Source organism: Diabrotica virgifera, chromosome 4, assembly GCF_917563875.1.
Source record: "Diabrotica virgifera virgifera chromosome 4, PGI_DIABVI_V3a".
NCBI classification, from domain to species: domain Eukaryota; kingdom Metazoa; phylum Arthropoda; class Insecta; order Coleoptera; family Chrysomelidae; genus Diabrotica; species Diabrotica virgifera.
The window spans coordinates 11,782,286-11,808,730 of NC_065446.1; the positions used below are offsets into that span (position 1 = coordinate 11,782,286).

Sequence of the window (26,445 nt, forward strand, 5' to 3'; positions counted from 1 at the left end):
ATGATGGACCGATAGGTCTGAAAATGTTCTGAATTGGACATATTTTATTCAATCCATTGGGATTTTTTAAGTTTTAATAAATATACCAATTTACATAGAAGTGGTTTTACTTCTTGATAGAGTTTTTTAACTATATGGTATACAGCCAAACTAGGGAACTTCCCTTTTAGTAAAATTATTTCTGTCCTTGTTTCAAAAACTTATAAGAAACGCTGAGCCGCTTCGATTTCTATACATACATGGGCCTTTTTAAACATAAATTTAAATGTACAGGGTGATTCATGCAAGTCTAGCAAAGCACATAAACTTTATTTTTAATGGAGCACCATATGTACATTCTCGTATTTTTAAAACCTACTTAACAACGTTATTGCAACAAACTATATCATATAGGGTCATCATCACTCTCTTTGCCTTATCCCTATGCGGGGTCGGCTTCCCTAATTGCATTTCTCCGCACAATTCTATTTTGTGTCGTATCAATATTAATCCCCTTTACCGACATGCCCTGCCTAATTGTCTCCCTCAGGTCTTTTTTGGTCTTCCTCTCCTACTCCTTCCAGGAATCTGCACTTCAACAATTCTTCGTATTACGTGATTAGCGTCTCGACGTTGAACATGGCCAAACTATCTGAACCTATGCTCTCTCATTTTGGCATCAATTGGTGCCACACCTAGACTTCCCCTAATATACTCATTTTCAATTTTATCCTTTTTATCACACCACTTATCCATCTAAGCATTCTCATTTCCGCCACATGCATTCGCTGTTCTTTTTTCTTTTTCACTGCCCAATTTTCAGTTCCATACATCCTAGTCGGCCTTATGGCTGTTTAATAGAATTTTCCCTTCAACTTCATTGGAATTTTCCTGTCACACAGCACACCACTCGCTTCCTTCCACTTCATTCATCCAGCCCTAATTCTGCTGCATGCATCACCATCTATTTCCCCATTACTCTGTAATACCGATCCCAGGTACTTAAAACTATTGCTTTTTACAATCAGTTCACCATCCAAATATACTATTTTATTTGTAGTAACTCCACCTTTAAATGAGCATTCCAAATACTCTGTCTTTGTCCTACAAAGTTTCAAACCTTTTTTCTCGAGAGCTTGTTTCCAGTTTTTGTTCTAACTCTCTTTCACTATTTCCTACTAACACGACATCATCAGCATACATTAAGCACCATGGAATGTTATTTTGTAATTTCGCTGTTATCTGGTCCAATACTAATGAGAATAAATACCGACTAACACCGAGCCTTGGTGCAATCCTACTTTCACGTGAAATTTATCAATCTCTCCCACACCTGTCCTAACAGTAGTCGTTACTCCCTCATACATACCCCTTACAATCTTTACATATTCACCAGGGACTCCTTTCTTATTGAGTGCCCACCACAGAATCTCTCGAGGAACTCTATCATATGCTTTCTCAAGATCAATGAATACCATATGAGCGTTTGCTTCTTTACTCCTGTATTTTTTCATCAATTGCCTTATAAAGAAAATTGCATCTGTTAGTTGTTGATCTGTCCTGCACAAAGTCAAATTGATTCTCGTATATTTCGGTCTGTACACGTATCCGTCTGTCAAATACACTTTCCCATATTTGCTTTGTGTGGCTAAGCAGCTTTATAGCCCTGTAGTTTGTACATTGTTGTATATCTCCCTTGTTTTTGTAGACAGGTAGTAGTATACTGCTTCTCCATTCGTCGTCCAACTTCCATAATTCTATTAAATAAACCTGCTAGCCACCTTGTTCCTGTCTCTCCCAATGATCTCCATACTTCCCCAGGAATATCATCTGGTCCTACCGCTTTTCCTTTCTTTATTTTTTGAAGCGCCTGGGCCACTTCCGCGTTTGTTATTTTGGTGACCATTGCTGCTACTGTCTCCGTTGCCTCTCCCACCTACGATTCACAGTAGTTCTTATAACAGATAAATTGAAATAAATTAGAACTATGCTTACTGAGTTAGATGCCGCCTGTAAATAAGTTGGTTTAAACAGTAATTTTGGAAAGACGCAATACATGACAAACCTGGTATCAAGCTAAAATCCAAAAGTCGACTTCAACGAAATATCATTGGTTCATAAATTAATATAAATACCTAGGACATGAAATCCAAATTTCCAGGGATAATCAAACTGCCGAATTACAGAGAAGGATCACCTTAGCATGGGCCGCATATGGACCTCTATCAGACATCTTCAAGAGCAACATGCCAAATTATTTGAAAAAGAAGACGTTCGATCAATGTGTGCTTCCAGCCATGACTTATGGCGCCGAAACATTACCTTAGACCCCGGCCACAGCAACCAAACTTAGGGTGGCCCAATGAAGAATGGAACGGTCACTACTTGAACTGACTCTCAGAGAGAGAGTTAGAAGCGAGGCAATCAGAAGAAGGACAGGCGTCACAGATGTCGTAGAACGAGTACCATGAAATACCATACCATAAGTAATACCATGAGTACCATGAACGAGTACCAGAAGAAATTAGGGGAGGCCTATGTTCAACTTTGGATGCAGAAGGCTGAATGATGATGTTGATGTGTCATTATTTAAAAAAAATATAAAAAATACTGGGATAAGTTAAATTCAAAATTCAAATTGGTGGTTTATAAATATAAATTTAAACATGCAGGGTGATTCACGTAATTATACCATAGTCCATGATCTTTAGTTTTAATGAATCACCCTGTATATTTGCATATTTTGTATTTTTATTTTATATTTTATATATTTATTAAGAGACCCTACATAACACACTTTTTTGAGATGAGGTTCTTAAGTAGCTTCTAGGAATATAAAAATATATAGGGTGATTAATTAAAACTAAAGATCATGGAGTATGCTATTATGAATAATTCAAGGTGAAATTTTGAAAATATAAATTTTGCCAAGACATTAAATACAAAACTCAATATATTGATATTTAATTTATAAAAAAAGTATGTACTTATTTAGCTAATATAGAAAATAATACCACTACTTAAAGTATGATAAACTATTTATTTTAAAGTTTAATGTATTTTTTCTACAACCGTGTTAAAAATGCAATTTTTAGCACTCCATACGAGCGTTAAAAATGCTACTTTAAGGCACTTAAAAATGCTACTTTAATGTCAAAAAAATATATAAATGGAATGTCAGTCACGTTCAAGTAAAAATTTTTGTAGATATTGTCCTGTAATTAAGTTTGTAGAAAAAATATTGTATGATATGCGTGTTAAAAAGTACATCTTTAAGGCAATCATCTGAATTGCAGAACTCGCTATCGCTCCTTCTGCAAACTTTCAATTGCGTGCCTTAAACGTGTACTTTTAACACTTATATCATAAATAACTATTTTCTACAACCGAGTTAAAAATGCAATTTATAGCACTCCATACGAGCGTTAAAATGCTACTTTAAGGCAATAGTGCTTTAAAATATTTTTAAGGCACTGCAGTTTGTATTGACTGTATAGGCAATTTTGATGTAATGTCAAAAAAATATAAAAATGGAATGTCAGTCAAGTTCAAGTAAACGTTTTTGTAGATATTGTCCTGTAATTACGTTTGTAGAAAAAATATTGTATGATATGCGTGTTAAAAAGTACATTTTTAAGGCAATCATCTGAATTGCAGAACTCGCTATCGCTCCTTCTGCAAACTTTCAATTGCGTGCCTTAAACGTGTACTTTTAACTCTTATATCATAAATAACTATAATATATTGACCAGAATTATACATAATTCGTGACATAATCTGTCAGCTAATATTTTTAAGAACAAACAGTCTTACCGTATTTGGCAGGAATAATATCAGGATCTCTTTCATCTAAATCCCTTGGTGAAGTACTTCGTAACAAGGGCTTTGTCGAGGACAACGTATTTTGTTGATTTCCTGCTGCCACAGATACTTTTTGTTCATGCAGTCCGGTGCTAGAATTATTTTGAGATCTTTTAATTCTAATGATGATTATAAGTATTACAACTATTATCGTAAATGTTGCTCCTATTAGAATACCCAAAACTGGTGATATGGCTATGTCGCCATCTTGTGCTGAAACAAATAAAAAGAGTTTATACAGGGTGTCCCGAAAAGATTGGTCATAAATTATACCACAGATTCTGGGGTCAAAAATTGGTTGATTTAACCTCACTTACCTATATACAATAGTGCACACAAAAAAAGATACAGCCATTTGAAGTTACAAAATGAAAATCATTTTTTTTTCATATATCGAAAACTCTTAGAGATTTTCATTGAAAATAGACATGTGGCATTCTTATGGCAGCAGCATCTCAAATAAAAATTAAAGTGAAATTTGTGTACCGCATAAAAATTTTATGGTGGTTTTGTTCCCTTAAACCCCCCAAACTTTTTTGTAGGTTCCAATTTAATTATTAGTGTGGTACCATTAGTTAAACACACTGTTTTTAAAACATTTTTGCCTCTTAGGACTTTTTCGATAAGCCAGTGTTTATCGAGATATTTTGAATATTTATCGAATCCACCACATATTTGTATATGGTTAAGTACGATTATAGAGACTTGTTAATAACCTGAAAATGTATTTATAATTTACATTTTTAGGTATATTTTGAAAAAGAAGCCACATCTCGATAATAGGTGACTTATCAAAAAAAGAATAAGAGGCAAACATTTTTTAAAAACACTGTGTTTAACTAATGGTACCAAAATAATACTTTAATTGAAACGTACAGAAACATTTGGGGGGTTTAAAGGAACAAAACTCCCATAAAATTGTTATGTAAATATATTAAAAAAGAAGCCGCATCTCGATAAAAACTCGCTTATCGAAAAAATATTAAGAGGCAAAAATGTTTTAGAAACATTGTGTTTAACTAATGGTACCACAATAATGAGTAATTGGAACGTATACAAAAGTTTGGGGGGGTTTAATGGATCAAAACCCCCATAAAAATTTTATGGGGTGGACAAATTTCACTATAATTTTGTTTTAAGATGATCCTGCCATAAGAATGATACACGTCCATTTTCAATAAAAAATCTTTAATAGTTTTCGATATATTGAAAAAAATCGATTTTCATTTTGTAACTTCAAAGGGCTGTAAGTTTTTTTATGAGCACATTTGTACTAAGGTAAGTTATGTTCAATAGAACTATTTTGGACTCCAGAATATATGGTATAATTTATGACCAATCTTTTCGGGACACCCTGTATAATAAACTTGCTCTACATGACAAAACATATTGAATTCATTTCATATGGGCCCAAAATTATTGGAAAATTAGTTTCATTGGCAATTCCAATCCGACCTCTAAGAAATCCCTTTATCAATCTGCTTTCGATCCATCTCTCGTGTATTTTTTTTACCAGATTTTAAATTTTTTTCAACATAGACCATTCAGAAAGCTGTACTACTCGCGACGGCCAGATGTGTACGAAAATTTTTGGGAGATACTCCAACTCACCTAGGGCTCGACAATACGGAAAGAGTCCCACCAGACCTTAATCCTTTTGATACCGTAGGTATCTAGGATGAGTCAATTTTTATTTTAGAGGGAGTGTGAGCCGTTTGGCTAAATCTGGATCAACATTTTTGTTGATTTGAGATATCTGTATCTATATCTTTATTTACTGATTGTATGTATCTACAAATCTAATACAAAAAAATGGTTTTTACGAGTAGGTAATTTATGTACTGCAGTGCTTCTATTACGGTTTCTTTTGTGTGCAAAAGCTAGTTTCGTGTACTTAATGGTCTACATTGACAAAACATATTGAATTAATTTCAAATGGGACCAAAATTGTTGGAAAATTAGTTTCATTAGCAATTCCAATCCGACCTGTACGCAATCCCTTTATCAATCTTCTTCCAATCCATCCCTCTTGTATTTTTTTACCACAATTATTTTCGATTACACTCAACCCTTCGAATGGCCATAATGAAACATTTCTGCGCGCCTCACGGCACATTCCATTATCACTGGAAATTCTTCAGCCATTGTTATCCTGAATCCGGGAATATTCAAAGTCCAATGGTTTTATTAATGACCCATTTTAAGCCGTTCCGTTTCACCCCTTGTGATCGTAGTGTTATTAAATTAGTTTTTATGACAATCTCCCCGTGATGGATATCGAACTTGAGGATGCCTGAGGAATTAAAATTTTTATCTTCATCTTCATCGGCAGGGTTATTAAAAATCACTCATTTCAAAAGGGACAAAATCCATTAAAATTACGACAGGAATTGCAATAAAACATTAAAATTTCTTTTAAGATTTTTATATTCAAATATTCAGAAAATCAATTATATTCATCCAGTTCTAATTTCTACGAATTAGTTAAAAGCTCATTAAAACTTATTTTTATTTTGATATCAGTTGCCTTTGTCCCAAAATCAAAAATAATGGAATTTTATTATGTAATTATCATTTAGATCTTAAAAAACAAAAATGGTAGAAGATTATTACAAAATTCGGGTCAAAGATCCACAGACATTCAACAAAAATATAGGAAGATAAACAATAAATTAAGATGGCGATCTCACAAATTGGGAATGAGAGGATACAAGAATAAAAAACCACTAAACGCCATAAAAATGAGTGGCGCATCCAATATTCCAGTTACAATAGATCTGATATGAATATTACGTGGCGCGAAAATGTACTTTCATCTTGATGCAAAACAAAATTCTAGTTTTATTTTAAAATATTTTTTCATAATATTTGGTCAATTTGAAGTAAAACCCGCCACAAAAAGTAACTTTGATACAGTTTGAATTTTGAAACTCTTTTGTGGCGCGCTTACTTCAAATTTATCAAATATTATGGAAAAATCTTTTAAAATAAAACCAGAATTTTGTTTTGCATCAAAATGAAAGTACATTTTCTCGCCACGTAATATTCATATCACATCATTTGTAGCTGGAATATTGTATGCGCTACTCATTTTTATGGCGTTTAGCGGTTTTTTATTAATGTATCGGGAGTTTTTCAAGTTATATACAATTATAATGTATGAAGTTGAATGCAATTTTTCTCGATTACACGTTAAGCTTTATAAATGGTCACCTTTGTCGCATTATCTCCCAAATCCATCGAATGTACACCAGATTTTTTTTCTGTTCGTAATAGATTGAAAAAAAATATTGGGATGGCCGGTTAATGAACTCTGATTGCCCGTTGCCACATTAAATTTAGCGTCGTAGCCACTACAACTACATAAACCATTTCGGGAATAATCGTTAATTATTGGATTGTACTTTTGTAGCTTAATAACTTTTAAACGACTTAACAGAATTTGACCACTAAACATGAGTTTGAAACGTATTGACAAGTAGTAGGTATCTGATGCATCTTACGTCAAGTATTATAACTGAAGCTATTACAGGAATTATTAAGCTTGAAAAACCGTTTTTCCCGTAGGGAATAGATTTGATCATACTTATGAAGCCTATAACTTAAAAATTTGAATTTTTTCGGATATGAGGGATACACCGTCAGATTCCTCTAGAGTCCTTCTATAAACGCTCAGTTAGTGGCGCAATTCGTAGGTTGAAATTGTGAGTAATTGTCGAAAAATTAAAATTTTCAAAGTTGCGTCTCAAAAGGTGGGTTCATTGCATCGCGATGGTTTGCCTTAAAAGAGGCAGAATGTTTATATTCCCTTCAGAGTTGTGACTGCATAAACTTCACTGATGATGCATAAGGATGCTGAAATAGTTGCTATATGGAGATGGTAGTCTGACTCTGAATCGAATATAAACAAAACCTGCCTTGAACCCTTTTTTATTTTACTCAGTTTTTGAGTATTTAGAAACTGTCTTTCGGTCCTTTTCCTAGACGAAGAGAAGGTAAATGCGTGGCCTAAGTGTCATCTATTTGCTTTCTCCTATTTTCGTCGTCTCTACGTGATTATATATTGTAAAATCCGGAGATATGGGATGCAGCCAGAAAGCAGTATATTAACAAAAAGTCTTAGATTTAAAATATTGTTTATTATATTTTTATTTCAATTATTCTAATTGTTTAAAAAGTAGTAAACTTTGTATCTGGGGCTTTTCGTTGTTTTCCTCGTAAAACGAGAGATGTCGCTAGATTGCGTCTCAAAAGGTGGGTTCATTGCATCGCGATGGTTTGCCTTAAAAGAGGCAGAATGTTTATATTCCCTTCAGAGTTTTGACTGCATAAACTTCACTGATGATGCATAAGGATGCTGAAATAGTTGCTATATGGAGATGGTAGTCCGCCTCTGAATCGAATATAAACAAAACCTGCATTGAACCCTTTTTTATCTTTTTCATTTTACTCAGTTTTTGAGTATTTAGAAACTGTCTTTCGGTCCTTTTCCTAGACGAAGAGAAGGTAAATGCGTGGCCTAAGTGTCATCTATTTGCTTTCTCCTATTTTCGTCGTCTCTACGTGATTATATATTGTAAAATCCGGAGATATGGGATGCAGCCAGAAAGCAGTTTATTAACGAAAAGTCTTAGATTTAAAATATTGTTTATTATATTTTTATTTCAATTATTCTAATTGTTTAAAAAGTAGTAAACTTTGTATCTGGGGCTTTTCGTTGTTTTCCTCGTAATACGAGAGATGTCGCTAGATTGCGTCTCAAAAGGTGGGTTCATTGCATCGCGATGGTTTGCCTTAAAAGAGGCGGAATTTTTATATTCCCTTCAGAGTTTTGACTGCATAAACTTCACTGATGATGCATAAGGATACTGAAATAGTTGCTATATGGAGATGGTAGTCCGCCTCTGAATAGAATATAACCAAAACCTGCCTTGAACCCTTTTTTATCTTTTATTTAATTTTTCAGTTTTTCGGCTATACTGAGCCGTGGGTATGTCTGATCCTGACGGCTTACACACCATTTGAAAGCTTAACTCAACACTATTGATTTGGTTTATTTACGGTTCTTCTGTATCTTCTTAAACCGAAGATATGTACCCCCAAAAAATATGAACATTGAATATTTTCTAGCCGGGATATCCTGGATACAAGTTACTCAATAGTTTTTATGAAGGTAGAAATTATTTTGCTACCAGTGACGTAGCAACATTTGGATAAATTTCTTACATTTAAATTTATCCAAATTTTATCACAATCTCCCGCTGATGGATATCGAACTTAAGGATGCCTGAGAAATTAAAATTTTAATTAAAATTAAAATTAAAATCACTCATTTCAAAAGGGACAAATCCATTAAAATTACAAGAATTTCAATAAAACATTAAAACTTCTTTTAAAATTTTTATATTCAAATATTCAATTCAAATATCCAGAAAATCAAATATATGTATCCCATTCTACTTTCTACGAATGAATTAAGAACTCATTGATGTTCCAAAATTAGACATCAAGTTTTTCTTAAATGATATAATAAAAATATTTTCTTTATTGGAAGGAATAAATTCCAATAATGAATGTTAATTTAAAGTTAGTATAAAGAGTATTACCCAAACAGCAAAACTTAAAAGACGACTGGCATTGGTGGCATTTGGCAAACAAAGCTACATGTCTAAAAACAAAAGATATCCACAACATCTTAAGACTAAGGTATAAAATTCAATGCTTACTCCCTGTTCTTATTAATGGTTCCCAAACGTGAAAGTTTACAAAAGCAAACATGGACAAAATCATAAGAACGCAAAGAGAAATGAGTAAAAACATAATATAACACTTTCGTTTAAAATAGTTTACAAAATTTATTATAATTTAATGACACTGCAGCGATTTCGGCATAGTGCGTTTCTAAAGTGATGTATATTAACAAAGTAAGTTATTAATCGAATTAGCACAGAAAACGACAAAAAATATCGTTCCTATACCACCAGATTGACAACAGGTGGAATACTTTTTTGGTTACACCTCCTGAGATTTTCAAAATTTATAAATCAAACAGGATGCCGAGGAAATTAAGATGAGAGAATTTTAAATAAATTACAACTCATCTGCTCAGTGTGGTAAAAGTTCCAACAAGAAAGATTCCTTAATATTCGTACAAAAGAGTAGGTAAATGAATTAAAAATATATAAACATTTTCAATTTCTTTACAACACGAAAATGTAGCAGCTGCATAATACTCTGGTTAAATCGGAGAGTGCAGAAAGAATATATACCGGTTTCGGAGGTCGTTTCCCCCTCATCAGTAGTCCCATATCGAAAACCGTCACATCAGTATCCCATATCCCCGGGGCCATCTACAACAACAATTCTAAAAAAGGTGTCGAATAAATCTTACTTATTTTTTCATGAGTAATCCAAATCTCCAATAAAAATTGGGGTTCCTATTTAAGATTCTAAAATTACCCCCACTGCACCTCCAAGGGATGGGATGGAAAGACACATTTGGTGTTATTCGATAGGTTTTTGAAAATATTAAACACAGGTGTTTTTTGGTTCTTCGTTTCGAGATGTATTCCTCGAGATATTAGAGCGATTCTTTAATTTACCTATGGTATCACGATAAATCGTTTTTTCCGAGTACCTATGACGCCATCTATCCACAATTCGAAAACATGTCTAGACTAAAATTACTTACTTTTACCTACGTAAGGAATCCAAATCTGGAAAAAAAATTGCGGTTCCTATTTAAGATTCTAAGGTTACCCCCACTCCACCTTCAGGGGGTGGGGCGGAAATTCACGTTTGGTGTCATTCGATAGATTTTTGAAAATTATAGAACACGTATTTTTTCAGTTGTTTGATCAGATGTACCGGGTATCCCAATAAGAATTGCTCTCGGCCATATCTCAGGAACCGTTTATAGTACAGCTTTGAGAAAAAAATAATTTTATAACAAAAGTTGCCTTGGAAAAAGCCTGGAAATTATTTTAATTATTGTAGGTCCACTGCTAAAGGGCGTAATTGAATATTAAAAATTAAAAAAATCAAAATTTTACAAAATTTACCTAATGAAAGGGCACTGGAAATCCAATCATCGTATTTTTCATAAAATTCTGCGCATATTTGATTTCACAAATTTAAGTCTACCTTTGCAAATAAGAGGTGGGGTGAGTGGGAACCTTCTTATGAAAAAATGATTGTAAGTTCGGTTGTGCTAAATCGAATTCTGCATACTTGGTCTTGGTCTTGTTGAAAGCAGCTCTTTTTCGTCAATGCAAGTGTCTTATTTTCGAAATAGCGTAATAAGTAATATGCAACCAAGGAGGCGTTATTTAATTATTTTTAGAAATCTAGTTTTCTTTGGAAAATATAAAACACAAGTATGTAGGCTTTTTTTAATAATGTATTACAAAATTAGACAAAAAAGGCAACATAATACCGAAAAATGCATGTCGATACCTTTTTTTATCTCGAGATATCTTAAGAAACGTGTAAATTTTAAACAACTGTTAATGTCACCGGTAAACGAAGTTAAGGAAAAGTAGTGTGCTATGGAAAAAACAAAGAAACATTTTCCAGATGTAAACGTATATAATTAATTAAAACAACAATGAGACAAACAACACTATAAAATATAACAAAAAAATAAAAGCAACTACTTCCTTTGATTAATTATTTATATGGGAAATAAGCCACAATTAAAATGAAAAAAATAATTTTATTAACGTTTCGACGCCCAAATCGGGTGCCGTTGTCAAAATACAAAATATTACTAAAATAAACTAAAGTGTTGTTGCTAAGCAAAAAAATTCTTCTAATAATTTATTTAATCTCACTCATTTATATTGGCAATTCAGACATATATTATACATTTTAAAGTAGAAGACTTTAAAATGATATTGCCAATATTTATGAGTTGCGTTCCTGGGACGACTTACTGAAAGATAGTTCATTCGATTACATGAAATTAACCCCAACTCAAGAATATCCGTCATAAAAAATTATAGCATGTGATATGTCTTTAAAAAGACAACCAAATGCAACGACAGTAAAATTCTCGCGTTAGAGACTTCATAGTAAATCACAAGGGAAAACCAGGAAAAACCTGTGATACTATCCCGACATCGTAAGTATTTGGTCTTACATTAATTTACTCTCAAAAAATAATACCAAATTCTGACTTGTAACATGTTTAAATTATAAATAATATTAATAATACTAGATATATAAGTAATACTAAAATATAAAATATGTACTAGCTCGATATTATTGACTTACTAATCTTGGTATTTTCTTTCTATTGACTTCCTCTTTCAGTATGGGTAACCACATCCTACTGCATTCTACCGAGGAATTTGCGACACAATTGGTTTCATTTAGCATAATTAGAGCCGCTTCTTTGATTTTTCTCTTTTTACTATCTGATTCTTTCAGGACTATACTTGAATCTCTCCACTGAACTCTATGTTCATTATCCCATGCGTGTTGACATATTTGAGATCTCTCAAATTCTCTATTTTTAATATAAGATTGATGTTCATTTATTCTAACGTCTAATGGTCTTGATGTCTCACCTAAATAAAATTGTTCGCATTCACAAGGTATTTTATAAATGCAATTCTTTGTCCTTTCTTGATCATTGTTAGGTTTAGTTTTAGATAGAATAGATCTCAATGTGTTTGTTGTTTTGAATGTTGTTGAAATGTTGAATTTATTTCCTATTGTTTTAAGTTTCTCGGATAGTCCTTTTATATATGGTATTGATATTTTCCTCGTATTATTTCTGGTGAATGTTGTAGGATCCCGTTCTAAGTTGTTCTGTTCCATTCGATCCAATCTTGACAATTCCTTATTTATAAACGATAAAGGATAATAATTTTTTAATAAAACAGATGTTAACAATTGTTTTTCTGCTAAAAAGGAATTTTCGTTAGAACAAGTAATTTTGGCTCTATCATATAAGGATTTAATGATTCCCTTTTTAACGTTGATGTTGTGATTTGACTTGTAATTGAGATATCTGTTGGTGTGTGTTGGTTTTCTATACACTTGAGTCTCATATCCAATATCCTTCTTTGAGATCAAAACATCGAGGAAAGGTAGGCTGTTATTGTATTCCTTTTCCATTGTAAATTTTATTGTCTCTTCTTGATCGTTTATAATATTCAGGAACGTATCCAACAATTCTGATCTATGAGGCCATATTGAAAACACATCATCCACATATCTCCACCATACTGTGGGTTTTAAATTTTGTTTAAAAATAATATTAGTTTCGAAATCCTCCATAAATATATTAGCCAATAATGGAGATAAAGAAGAGCCCATTGCTAGACCAAAATTTTGTTTATAGAATTCATTGTTTAGTTGAAAATAGGTATTATGGGTACATAATGTCAATCGCATAAAAATAGAACGGGGGGTTAGACAAGGAGACCCAATGTCACCTAAACTTTTTAATACGGTCTTAGAACATGCTTTCAAGAGTTTGGATTGGATGACAAAGGGAATAAAAATAGATGGAGAATACCTAAACAACTTACGTTTCGCCGATGATATAGTCATAGTAGCTGAGGATCTAGGTATGGCAAGAGAGATGGTACAAGAACTCGTTGTAGCTACAGAAAATGTTGGTTTAAATATAAACATCTCAAAAACAAAAATAATGACAAATTTGGTACCCAACCAGAACATCAGTATTGGTGGGAAGGAAATAGAACTCGTAGATAGATATAAATACCTGGGACAAGAAATTACGATTGGCAGGGATAACCAGACTCATGAGCTGGAGAGAAGAATCGGTCTTGGGTGGGCAGCATTTGGAAAACTGAGAGAAACTTTTAAAAGTGAGTTACCCACATGTCTAAAGAGAAAGGTATTCGATCAGTGCGTCCTCCCAGTCTTGACGTACGGATCAGAAACACTTACCTTAACTAAAGCCTCGGCTACCAAACTAAGAGTCACGCAGAGAAGAATGGAGCGGTCAATGTTAGGAATAACTCTGCGAGACAAAATCAGAAACGAAGAAATCAGGAGAAGAACAAAGGTGACTGACGTCATCGAGAGGATAGCCAGGTTGAAGTGGAGATGGGCAGGACACGTAGCCAGAATGACAGATGGGCGATGGACGAAGAGGTTATTGGAATGGAGGCCAAGAGAAGACAAGAGAAGCGTCGGTCGACCGCCTACAAGATGGACTGACGACTTAAGAAAGGTAAATAAAAACTGGATGAGGGCGGCGCAGGATAGATGGGGTTGGAAACGAGGGGAGGAGGCCTATGTTCAGCAGTGGACTTTTGAGGCTGGATGATGAATGTCAATAACTCCATTATAGCTGATACATTTAGTCTTGTCCTAGTTGCCAATGTATTATCATTCTCTAATTTCGTTTTGATTATGTTTAAAGTTTTATCTAATGGTACATTTGTAAATAAACTGTTTATGTCAAAACTTACTAAAATATTATTTGGATTAAATTCAATAGTTGATAATTTGTTTAAAAAATGTTTTGTATTTTTTATAAAAGTGTCATCATTATTAGCAAATGGTTTTAGAATGTTTAATAATTTGTTGCATTTGGTTGTCTTTTTAAAGACATATCACATGCTATAATTTTTTATGACGGATATTCTTGAGTTGGGGTTAATTTCATGTAATCGAATGAACTATCTTTCAGTAAGTCGTCCCAGGAACGCAACTCATAAATATTGGCAATATCATTTTAAAGTCTTCTACTTTAAAATGTATAATATATGTCTGAATTGCCAATATAAATGAGTGAGATTAAATAAATTATTAGAAGAATTTTTTTGCTTAGCAACAACACTTTAGTTTATTTTAGTAATATTTTGTATTTTGACAACGGCACCCGATTTGGGCGTCGAAACGTTAATAAAATTATTTTTTTCATTTTAATTGTGGCTTATTTCCCATATAAATAATTAATCATAAAAATGCCACAAGGAAATAGCTTCAGAACAACATTAAGCAACTACTTCCTTAGTGACAACCTAAATGTTCAAATTGTGGCCCATCATTTACGATGTAAGCATTTACTCTTTCAAGAGTAGATTTAACAGCCTCAATTTCTGCTTTCGCAGTGCTTTGAATGGCGTTTCTTATTCTCTAGATTCTAGATCATGTTTTCTCGAGTAGTTGGCCTAGCGGCAAAAACAAGGTCTTTAATCCGTAATCCGTCCCCATAAATAAAAGTCTAAAACAGCTAAATCTGTTGATATTCAATCTACTCTTGAAAGAGTAAATGCTTGCATCGAAAATGATGGGCAACAATTTGAACATTAAGCAGTCACTAAGACTCAGTAAGTAGTTGCTATTATTTCTTTGTTATATTTTATAGTGTTGTTTGTCTTATTGTTGTTTTAATTAACTATATACGTTTACATCTGGAAAATGTTTATTTGTTTTTTCCAGAGCACACAACTTTTCCTTAATCTCGTTTACCGGTGACAGTAACAGTTATGTTTAAAATTTATACATTTCTTAAGATATCTCGAGATAGAAAAAAGGTATCGACATGCGGTTTTCGGTAATATGTTGCTACTTTGGTCTTATTTTGTAATACAGGGTTCAAAGTGCCTAGTTGTATTTAATATTTTCCAAAGAAAACTAGATTTCTGAAAATAATTAAATAACGCCTCCTAGTTTGCATATTACTTATTTCGAAAATAAGACACTTACATTGACGAATAAGAGCTGTTTTCAGCAAGACCAAATACGCAAAATTCGATTTAGCAGAACCGGACTTAAAGCCTTTTTTTCATAAGAAGGTTCTCACTCACCCCCACCTCTTATTAGCAAAGATATACTTAAACTTTAAATCAAGTATTTGCAGAATTTTATAAAGAATACGATGATTGGATTTCCAGTGCCCTTTCATTAGGTAAATTTTGTAAAATTTTGATTTTTTAATTTTTGATATTCAATTACGCCCTCTAGCGGTGGACCTACAATTATGAAAATAATTTCCAGGCTTTTCCCGAGGCAACTTTTGTTATAAATATTTTTCTCTCAAAGCTGTACTATAAACTGTTCCTGAGATATGGCCGAGACCCATTCTTATTGGGACACCCGGTACATTTCGCGAAATATTCAACCGTTCCGCTTTTTCGCACCCCTTGTATAATAACATTAATAGTAATTAGGATATAGAAATAGTGTCTTCTAATTTTTGTAGTCTTAGTTATATCATTTTAAATTTAATGCGGCATCTTATGTTGCCTCATTTGTATAAAACATCCCCTTAACCGCTTCTCTGCGCATCAGTTCAATCACTATCGATTGCTTTCGGCAACCGCAATTGTAATACTGAATACTGAATTTGATACAGAAGACGTCCTTTCACGCCCTATGAACTTAGAAGGGAAAGAGGTGCGGTTGGCTTCGGCATGGAGAACAATTACACAGTTCAGTCTTATCGTGGAGAGAGTCCATTATATTCCGCATTCCATTCAATTCCGATTGTTGTCACAATCATTCCAATACAATTCAAGATGGATGGTTTTGGCAACGATTTACTGCCTGCCCTGCCCTTTTATGCAAACATCCTGTCGATATCCGAGAAATGACGAGCAAAAAATTTCATAATAGCCGTAATCTGTGCATGGGCCTGGACACAGCTTGATAAAATGCCAAATAATTTTATAACGGAAGTATGAAATTTTTCAATCCAGTCATACGGTTATCACATTGAATTGAAATATAAGAATTATGTATTCATAAAGCTGAAAGTATGCAGATTTCTATAGAAATTAAAATTATTTTGAATCATGTGGATGTGATGGAAATGATACTTTTATAAAAACTTTAAAAGAATATGATATTTGACATAAAATTTAAAATATCTAAATAAAATTTATTCATGTTGAATGCTAAATTTGGGATGTGAAGATGGGTCCTAAAACCAAAGAAAGTTAAGTTCAGTTTTCCATTTTGGTGGGGATTTTCCATTTTTGAATTTAATTTTCCATATTCAACTATTTTCAATGGGAAATAAGCCACAATTTTACCAAAAAAATGATTTTATTAACGTTTCGAAGCCCAAATCGGGTTTCGTTGTCAAAATACAAAATACTACTAAAATAAACAAAAATGTTGTTGCTAAGTAAAAAAAATCCTTCTAATAATTTATTTAATCTGACTCATCGATATTGGCAATTCAGATGTATATTATACATTTTAAAGTAGAAGACTTTAAAACGATATCGCCAATATTTATGAGTTGCGTTCCTGGGACGACTTTACTAAAAGATAGTTCATTCGATTACATGAAATCAATCCCAACTCAAGAATATCCGTCACAAAAAAATCACAGCATGTGATCTGTCTTTAAAAAGACAACCAAATGCAACGACGACAGTATAATTCTCGCGTTAGAGATTCCATAGTAAATCACGAGGGAAAACAAGGAAAAACCTCGTGATACTATCCCGATATCGTAAGTATTTGGTTTTACATTTAATTTACTTTCAAAAGCTAATTCCAAATTCTGACTTTAATATGTTTAAATTTTAAATAATATTAATAATAAAAAAAACCTATACAGAAGTAAAAACATCAAATTGTATTTTGGTATAAAATCGTTTATTTAAAAACTATCTAAAAGTCATCCACATGGATTGCAAAACGTTTTCGTTCTGAACAGAATATCTTCAGTGCATTCCGCAAAGTAGTTGTAACTAGCACACCAATGAAGGTGGTAACTTCATAATATATGGCTTACATTATAACTTTGATAAAATACTGTGACTACAAGTCGATGTTACAAGATTAAATTATGTATGTGCCTAAAGAGCAACATGCTTCCCTGCTCGAAAAAACTAGGTATTACTTGCCATTTGAATTAGCACAGACCAACTCAGTTGAGTTGGTCTGAAAATTCTATACCCAAGTAGAAAAAAACTGACCTCCTCAACTTGCTTCCATACATTTCACCAGTATTTCACCAATTCTATAAAGAATAACCTCAAATGAAGCAGAGAATACCTACATTGATGACATTCCTGATGAAGCAAATGAAGAGATAAAGCAACTATATATTTGACAAAAAAAGAAAGTAAATGTGAAAACCATGAAAAAAATTACAGTGTAAGTATAAATAAATATGAAAATATATATTTAAAATGAAGAAAAAAAATCAACGAAACAAACTGTGAGAAAGAAGGGAAAAAATGTAAATATTAAATAATAAAACAAGAAATATTGATTTGTTTTCCATATCAGTTTTTGTTTATTTTTTGTATTATTTTACTTAATTTGTATTATTATTACTTGGTTTATGATGAATAAACACAAGTTTTTGTCTTGCTAAATGTTCTTCTATTATTATTTATTAAAACCTGCTAGTTTGTTCTTATAAATCCTCATTATTATTATTAAATTTTTTATGCTTTTTGTTATAGTTAAGCGTGTTATGCGTTAAGCGTGTTAAGTTCATGATATTTGTGCAAATTGTGTTAAGTCCATGTAAGAAAAATTTTATTATTTTTTTTTATAATACTTATATGGTTTGTTTATATTATTTATTGATTATGTTATTGAGAGAAATAAATATTTAATTGATCCAAAGTATTTAAAAGAATTTTGAGGGATACATTCTTGTAAAAACTCCAAAAGTATAACTCGAGCATATTATTTCAAACTTTAAACGCATTTATCTCAAAACGGTGTTCTAGGACTTAACTCTTTACCCACTTAGCACAGAAATATATTTCAATGTGAAATAACCAAAAAATTAAGCACTTTTTGGAAAAAACTCATTACCTATAACTTTTTTAAAGAGTTTAAAAATCTTTTTGTCCATTTTTATAAAAAAATATTCTGGCATCAAATGTGAGCAAGTTACGCTCAAAATACAGTTGGTCCGTTTTGATTTGGCATAAAATAATCGGGAAAATCACCCCCTAATTAACAACTTAAATATAATTAATCGTTACCGCTTAACACGTTGCTTTATTTATGTTGTGTCTATACGATCTGTAAGTTTCATCGACTCAACGTGCTTATTTTTGAAAAAAAAAATGGTTTTAAAATAAAACTTTTAAAATTCTAAATTTTTAAAAAAATGCTCTCTTTCAAAATAACTTATTAAGTATAAAATTATTAGTAATGCCAAAAATCTCAAGAAGTAAAAAAACGTACGTTTTGTTTTTCTGAATATTTTGGACTTTTTGTTTTCCTGTTATGCTGTTATGGACAAAAATCGGTTATGCTATGGCTGTTCAAAGTTTGCATACACTCGGGATTAGTGACTCGTTCAAGCCATTTTAACTACAGCCTTTTCAAGAATAAACACTTAAACACTGAGACTTATATATCGTATAAATAATAAATAAGTAAAGTAACTTGTGAAGCGGTAACGATTAATTTTATTTGATATGCTAATTAGGGGGTGCTTTTCGCGATTCTTTTTAACAAAAAATAAAAGGTACCAAAAATATTTTGAGCATAACTCACTTAATTTTAAGGTTAGAAGTTAAAAAAAAAAAACAAAAATAAACATATTTATAAACACTTTAAAAAAGTTAAAATGAGTGTTACCCGAAAAGTATTCTGTCTTTTGGTTATTTCTCGATGAAATATTCGATTTGGAATTTGACGAATAAGAACCTACTTTTCATTAGCTAGAACTTTGCTTGTACTGGGTCTACAGACTTAATATATGAACCATTTTTTTCATTTTTATAGACTATATTTTTATTAAGAATATTTTTTTCGACAAAATAGTTACTTTTTGAGTTATTTGCAAAAAGCCGTCTAAAAACGTGGTTATTTTGTTTAAAAACGAACAAATTCACTCGCAAATAACTCGAAAAGTATTAACTTGGTGAAAAAACTCTATAAAACAAAAGTTGCTTAGAATTAGTCAGTTTATCGAATTTCGAACTTATTTTGGTCATATACTTTTTCATTCCCGAGAAGGGGTGAAACCCACCCCCAGGGCAAAAGCACACATCGCCACAATATCACTTTTTTTCTTTGACTTATTAGCTATCTGTATGCCAAATTTCATATCAATCCAAGCGGTTCTTTAAAATTGTGAAGTTTTGCAATATTTTACCGTTAAAGAACGTACTAAATCTGGATCCAGACGAGTTGTTGATGCAAAGCATTCACTTGTGATACTTTGGAAGGACAAAAATATATCCACCTTTACAGCTTGCGTGGCGACGAGTAGCACATTTGGTAAACCGTACAAGAGAACTGTTATTGATAAAAATACACAGTAAAAATATTCTTTATTCATGTGAGCAGAAATGGGATTACGCAAAGAGGATTTACCATAAGTATCTACTTATAATAAATGGATATTTAAGCATTTTAAATATTATTTCTTCTTGAATATTATATAAGTTCACTGTATAAGAGTGAGGAATTTATATGAAATAAAAAAGATAAAATTACACTAATGTCCTACTAAATAGACCAGTCGAGATAGAATTTTACCTTACATGCCGAGTTGCCCCAAATTTTATTTTTCTAATCTTTAGGGGGGGGGGGTCAATAGTAGTGTAAATTTAAAATTTCGACTGAATTACGCAGTTACATTAGCCGCCACCTTGATTTTAAACGAGAACCGTTTTTGCTCAGTATCTACGCAATTTTCAACTTTTCGACAAAAAGTGTAGGAACTGAAATTGATAAAAATGCGATTTTCTATAATTTTTTTTATTATAATTTTTTGGTGCGGTCGATATTCTCCGAGTTATGGGGGAAAATAGTGACTGAACATAATTATTGAATTATCTTGTTTATTATTACTTCTACGACAACAATGTAAAGAAATTGAGAACTACGAGCGTATCTATGACGCATTCAATATGCACAAAAAACTGAAAGAAGTTGCAGGACTGAATAAAAAATGTAATCCTCCACTAATCGAAGATAAAAACGGAAAAATTATAATCGATATCGAAGGTCAACTAATACGATGGACAGAATATATAAAGGAATTATTCGATGATGAAAGAAGCGAACTAGAAACGCTAAATGACATAAGCGGTCCTCCAATATCTAAGGAAGAAGTGCAATACGCTATAAAGAACGCAAAAAACGGGAAGGCGATCGGACCAGATGGGATTTACGTAGAAACACTAAAGCTTTTAGGTGTCGAGGGCATTAAGATACTTACGAAATTGTTCAACTTAATCTATGAAAGCGGAAAAATTCCTAAAGATTGGCTTAAATCCTCATTTGTTGTACTACCAAAAAAACACAGAGCCACAAAATGCAGCGACTATCGCACCATCAGCCTAATGAGTCATGTATTGAAAACGTTTCTTAGAATCATTCATCAAAGAACATATAGAAAAATTGAGGAAAGAATCTCAAGTACTCAATTCGGTTTTCGCTGTGGCCTTGGAACGCGTGATGCACTATTCGCAACCCAAGTTTTAATTCAGAGATGCAGAGATGTAAATCATGACGTTTTCATGTGCGCGATTGATTTTGAAAAGGCCTTTGATAAAGTTCGCCATGAAAAAATGCTACATATTCTCAAAACTACCGGTCTGGACGGTAGGGACATTAGAATAATCGCAAATTTGTATTGGGGCCAGGCTGCATGTATTAGGGTTGCGAATCAGTGCTCTGAAGAAGTAAAAATCAAGCGCGGAGTTCGACAAGGCTGTATATTGTCACCAATGTTGTTTAATCTTTACGCTGAAACAATCTTAAATGAAGTCTTGGAAAACGCAAAAGAGGGAATACTCATTAATGGTATGCTTATGAACAATATCAGATACGCAGATGACACCTTGTTGCTGACTGGATCAATTGAACATCTTCAAGCGTTATTGAATCGAATGGTGGCATTCTGTGCGATATATGGACTCAAACTCAACGCAAGAAAAACAAAGTTTATGGTTATTAGTAAACAGGCAGCCGTAAATAATAATAACTATAACGTAACAATCGGTAATGACTCAATTGAACGAGTAAGTAATCTTGTATATCTGGGTACTCATATTAATGAAAGCTGGAACCCTAGTACAGAAATAAAAAGTAGAATTGCCAAAGCAAGAACAAGTTTTATGAAATTTAAGAAAATCCTGTGCAGTCATGATCTAAATTTGGAACTTCGCATAAGAATGGTCCGATGTTATATATTCCCAGTACTACTTTACGGGGTTGAAGCATGGACACTGACAGAATCGCTTTTAAAAAACCTAGAAGCATTTGAAATGTGGGTCTACCGCCGTATTCTGAAGATCAGTTGGGTAGAAAGAGTCACAAACGAAAGGGTTTTGCAACGTTTGAATAAAAGTTGCGAAGTAGTGAACACGGTTAAAAGGCGCAAATTGGAATACTTTGGTCATATAATGCGTCACCCAGAAAAATATGACATACTTCACCTTGTCATGCAAGGTAAAATAATGGGAAAAAGAAGTGTGGGCCGCCGTACAACTTCTTGGCTTAAAAACCTACGCCAATGGTTTGGGAAAACTAGCACTGAACTATTTCGTGCGGCTGTAAATAAGGCAATGATTGTTAATATGCTGCACAACATGAGAGCCAACGATCGACAAGCGGTCTCGGCACCTTAAGAAGAAGAAGAAGACAAAAATGTACCTATCTATACAAAAATGAAAAAAATTGAATTTTATACAATTTTGATATATTTCATTTTTTTGCTAAAATCAATATTTAAGGTAGTACGTATGACATAAAGGCGCGAGCGTAACACCTTATAGCAATTGTTTTTGTTCAATATCTTCGCCCTTTTTAACTTTTCGACAAAAATTGAAAGGACTGAAATTGGTGAAGTTACCATTTTCTACAATTTTTCGAGAGAACAAGTGGCGGATCTACGAGGGGGGATGAGGAAATTCCCCCCAACAGGATCCAAAATTGAAACAAAATTATTGCGGCATAAAAACATATATTTACTGACATGAAACTTAACATATTGACAGAGAAATTCTACCAATAAACCCGTTACTTAATAAAATTAAGTGAACTTGTCTGTTGGTTGGTGTTTAATTGGAAGTTTCAAAAATTGTATAAAATATAATTCTCTTTATTTTTGTTTATGTACAATTATGTCGTAAAGTTAATAATAAATGAGACAATTCAATAATTATGCTTCCCCTCCGCGTCCACTATTTCGATGGCTAAAAGGGCAAATGTTGTATGTCCAAAATTGATGTTTTCGGTAAAATCCATTTAAAAGTTTGCGTTATCCGTGACAAACCGTACATACTTTAAAAGTAACTAAATTACAGTTAAGTTCTTGCTACACCTTTCTTTTATATCTTATTCAGTTCTATTTCTGTTAGGGTTAAATGTTAATCACGTTTAACAAGCTAAAAGTAACCCCCTGTATGGACATACAATAAAATGTGAAGTAAATCATGGACATACAATATATTATTTCCATATTGCAATTGTGAAAATATCATAAAATTAGGTTTAAAATGGTATTAGTAATACAAATGAATTTTTTATTAAGAGTGTAAAGGCGAAATTTCGGACCAACCCTTTTTTTATTTTTGAAAAAATTAAACGCAGAATGAAAGACTACATTATTACCGATGGTCGAAATTCATAGTGTGGACAAACATATTGTATCTTTGGACATACAAAAAAAGAGTCGTTTGGTTTGAATTTTTTGAACGCAAAAATATAGTAAATTGTATTATTGGATATACAACATTTGTGCTCTAAGTTTATGATGTTGTTAATGGACATGTCTTTATTGCTACTTTAGTAACTACCAAATCGTTCTAAGTAGACATACACTATTTGAGCACAATTAAGATTGCATCTCGACTGGCATAGACCAGGAACTATCTCATTTTAAACAAAAATGGACATACAATATTTGTCCTCTTAGCCATCGATTTTGCCCTTAACTCGGAAAATATTGACCGCTTAAAAAAATTGTGCAAAATAAATTGTAGGAAATTAAATTTCCAACAATTTTAGTTTTTACCATTTTTGTCGAAAGTTCAAAATGGCGGAGATTTTATGAAGATATTAAAGACGTCGGATTTAAGCTCCGATACCCGAAAGGGCGCGAGGGTTCGAACACCTCAGCTGACACATCTTTATAGATAACTAGAATGGGTAGTGTCATGCGCTTCTCATGTTCTATGATACATTACCTCTTGTCTTTTATCAACAATCTTGTAGGTTACAAGTCTAACGGTGAACGTAGCATATGCCTATCAGTAGACTTGCCATGTGCTTCGCATACCACTTAGTACATTGCCTCTTGTCTTTTTAAAATCAACATTCATGATGCTCTTACATGTCTAACGGTGAACTTAGCACAGTATTCCCATGCCTATCAATAGAGGTTGTCACGTAGTTTAACCTCCAACGTCAAAATCGGACCAATAGCAACGTAGATATGCTGTAATGTCGTTTTGGTAATGCCGCCATCTTTGTTTTTTAACGCATTCCCCCTTCGCCTTCCAACGAGCCCTCACGATTGGACCAATAGAAAAGAAAATATGACATAATGCCCTTTTGCTTAGATTCGCACGCCACATAGTTCAAACCCATTTTTCGTCCACGAGCGGGTATTGCGATTTAAGGGTTGCGTTCTTAGGGGGTGGCCTTCGATGTTTTGCATTTACGAGCGGGTATTGCAAGGGGTGCGTTATTAGGGGGTGGTCTCAGATGTTTCGCATTTTCTAGCGGGTCATTGCGATTTAAGGGGTGCGTTCTTAGGGGGTGGTCTCAGATGTTTCGCATTTTCGAGCGGGTTATTGCGATTTAAGGGGTGCGTTCTTAGGGGGTGGTCTCAGAGTAGGTTGTTTATCTACTCGACAACGGTTCTTCTTTAAAATAAATATGGCGGCTAACGCAACGGCGGAATTAAGTCGAGATTTTAAATTAACACTACTATTGACCTTCCCTAAAGGTTAGAATTATAAAATTTGGAGCAGCTTGAAAACAAGATTTAATTCAATAATTATGCCGCCCCGCCCCTACTTATTATTATCCCGCTTAACTGGACTGGGATAATATCAACAGCACGAAAAAACTTTTTAAAAAGAAATTATAGGAAATCATATTTGGAACAATTTTAGTTTCAGCCATTTTTGTCTTAAAGTTGAAAATGGTGTAGATATTGAACAAAAACTATTGCTATAAAATCAATCACATCTTACGCTCGCGCTTTTAACACATACGTACTACTTTAAATATTGATTTTATCAAAGAAATCAAAGAGATCAAAATTTTGTTAAATTTAATTCTCTCTATTTTTGTATGGGTATATTTTTGTCATAAAACTAATAATAAACGAGATAATTCAATAATTATTCTCTAACTGTCATAACTGTCATAACTGTCATAACTGTCATAACTGTCATAACTGTCATAACTCAAAAAATATAGACCGCACGAAAAATATTGTATCATATTTTCAATAAATAATAAAATATTACATTAATAAAATCATATTTTCAATAATTTTATTTCCTACACTTTTTGTCAAAAAGTTGAAAATGGCGGAGATATTGAGCAAAAACGGCACAGGACCTTGATAGAAAGATTAAACGATATCGGAGTCGACAAAAGAGATTCTAAAATTATAGAAGCTATTTATTGGAATCAGAAAGCAATCATAAAGACCAATGATAACACGTCAAGGCAAATTAAAATACAGCGAGGTGTCAGACAGGGTTGTGTGCTGTCACCGATACTATTTAACGTCTACTCTGAGGTAATACGAACGTTTTATCGCACTCTTCAGAAGGAATCAGGATAAACGGGAAAAGAGTAAGTAATATCCGCTATGCAGATGACACGGTATTAATGACTGATTCGAACAATAGTCTTCTTCTTCTTTACGTGCCATCTCCGCGACGAAGATTGGCAATCATCATTGCTATTCTAACCTTTGAGACTACAGCCCGAAAGAGTTCAGTTGAGCTGCATCCAAAGCATTCTCTGAGATTTCTCAGCCAGGACATTTTTCTCCTAGTCTTCAGATACTGTTAAATAGGGTTAATGAGAATTGTGAAAAAATGGGGATGAAGATCAATACTGCGAAAACCAAAGTTATGAAAATATCAAGGAACAAACATTTACCCCTTCGAATATAATATGCAAAACACCAACAGCTTGAATACGTAAAGCAATACAAATATCTTGATTGCTGGTTCAACAATCAACTTTATTATAAACAAGAAATAAGAGCGAGAATAGAGGTAGCCCGACAAGGGTTTATCAAAATGAAAAGCTTATTTTGTAACAGTAGCATTAATATCAGTCCTAGATGTCGTTTTCTGCATTGCTATGTGTGGTAAATACTTTTTTACGGAACAAAAGCCTGGACACTCAAGATAACACTGATGAACAAGTTAGAAGCCTTTGAACTCACCACCAACGAAAATGTTTTGAGGAGCTGCTAAAGGAAAATCTGAGGAGATAGGGAGCTGTTAAAAATCATCAAAGTCAGAAAAGTTAGCTACCTCGGACACATAATGAGAAACGAATAGTACCGCCTCGCGCAATTGATCCTCCAGGGAAAGGTTGAAGGAAAACAGAGTCCCGGTAGGCGCCAGATTTCATGGCTTAGAAATATCAGAGACTGGACCGGCCTTGATTCAACATCTTTGTTTAGAGCCGCATTGGACA

General features: G+C 33.1%; 1 protein-coding gene across 1 annotated transcript in view; it reads right to left on the bottom strand.

Annotated features, from left to right (window-relative positions):
* LOC114336753 (neural cell adhesion molecule 2) overlaps positions 1 to 26,445 on the bottom strand; it is a 331,903-nt gene that overhangs the window by 16,257 nt on the left and 289,201 nt on the right. Inside the window, exon 9 of the mRNA XM_050648967.1 lies at positions 3,793 to 4,053. Coding sequence (XP_050504924.1) covers positions 3,793 to 4,053 — 261 coding nt within the window. The remainder of the gene's footprint in view (positions 1 to 3,792; positions 4,054 to 26,445) is intronic.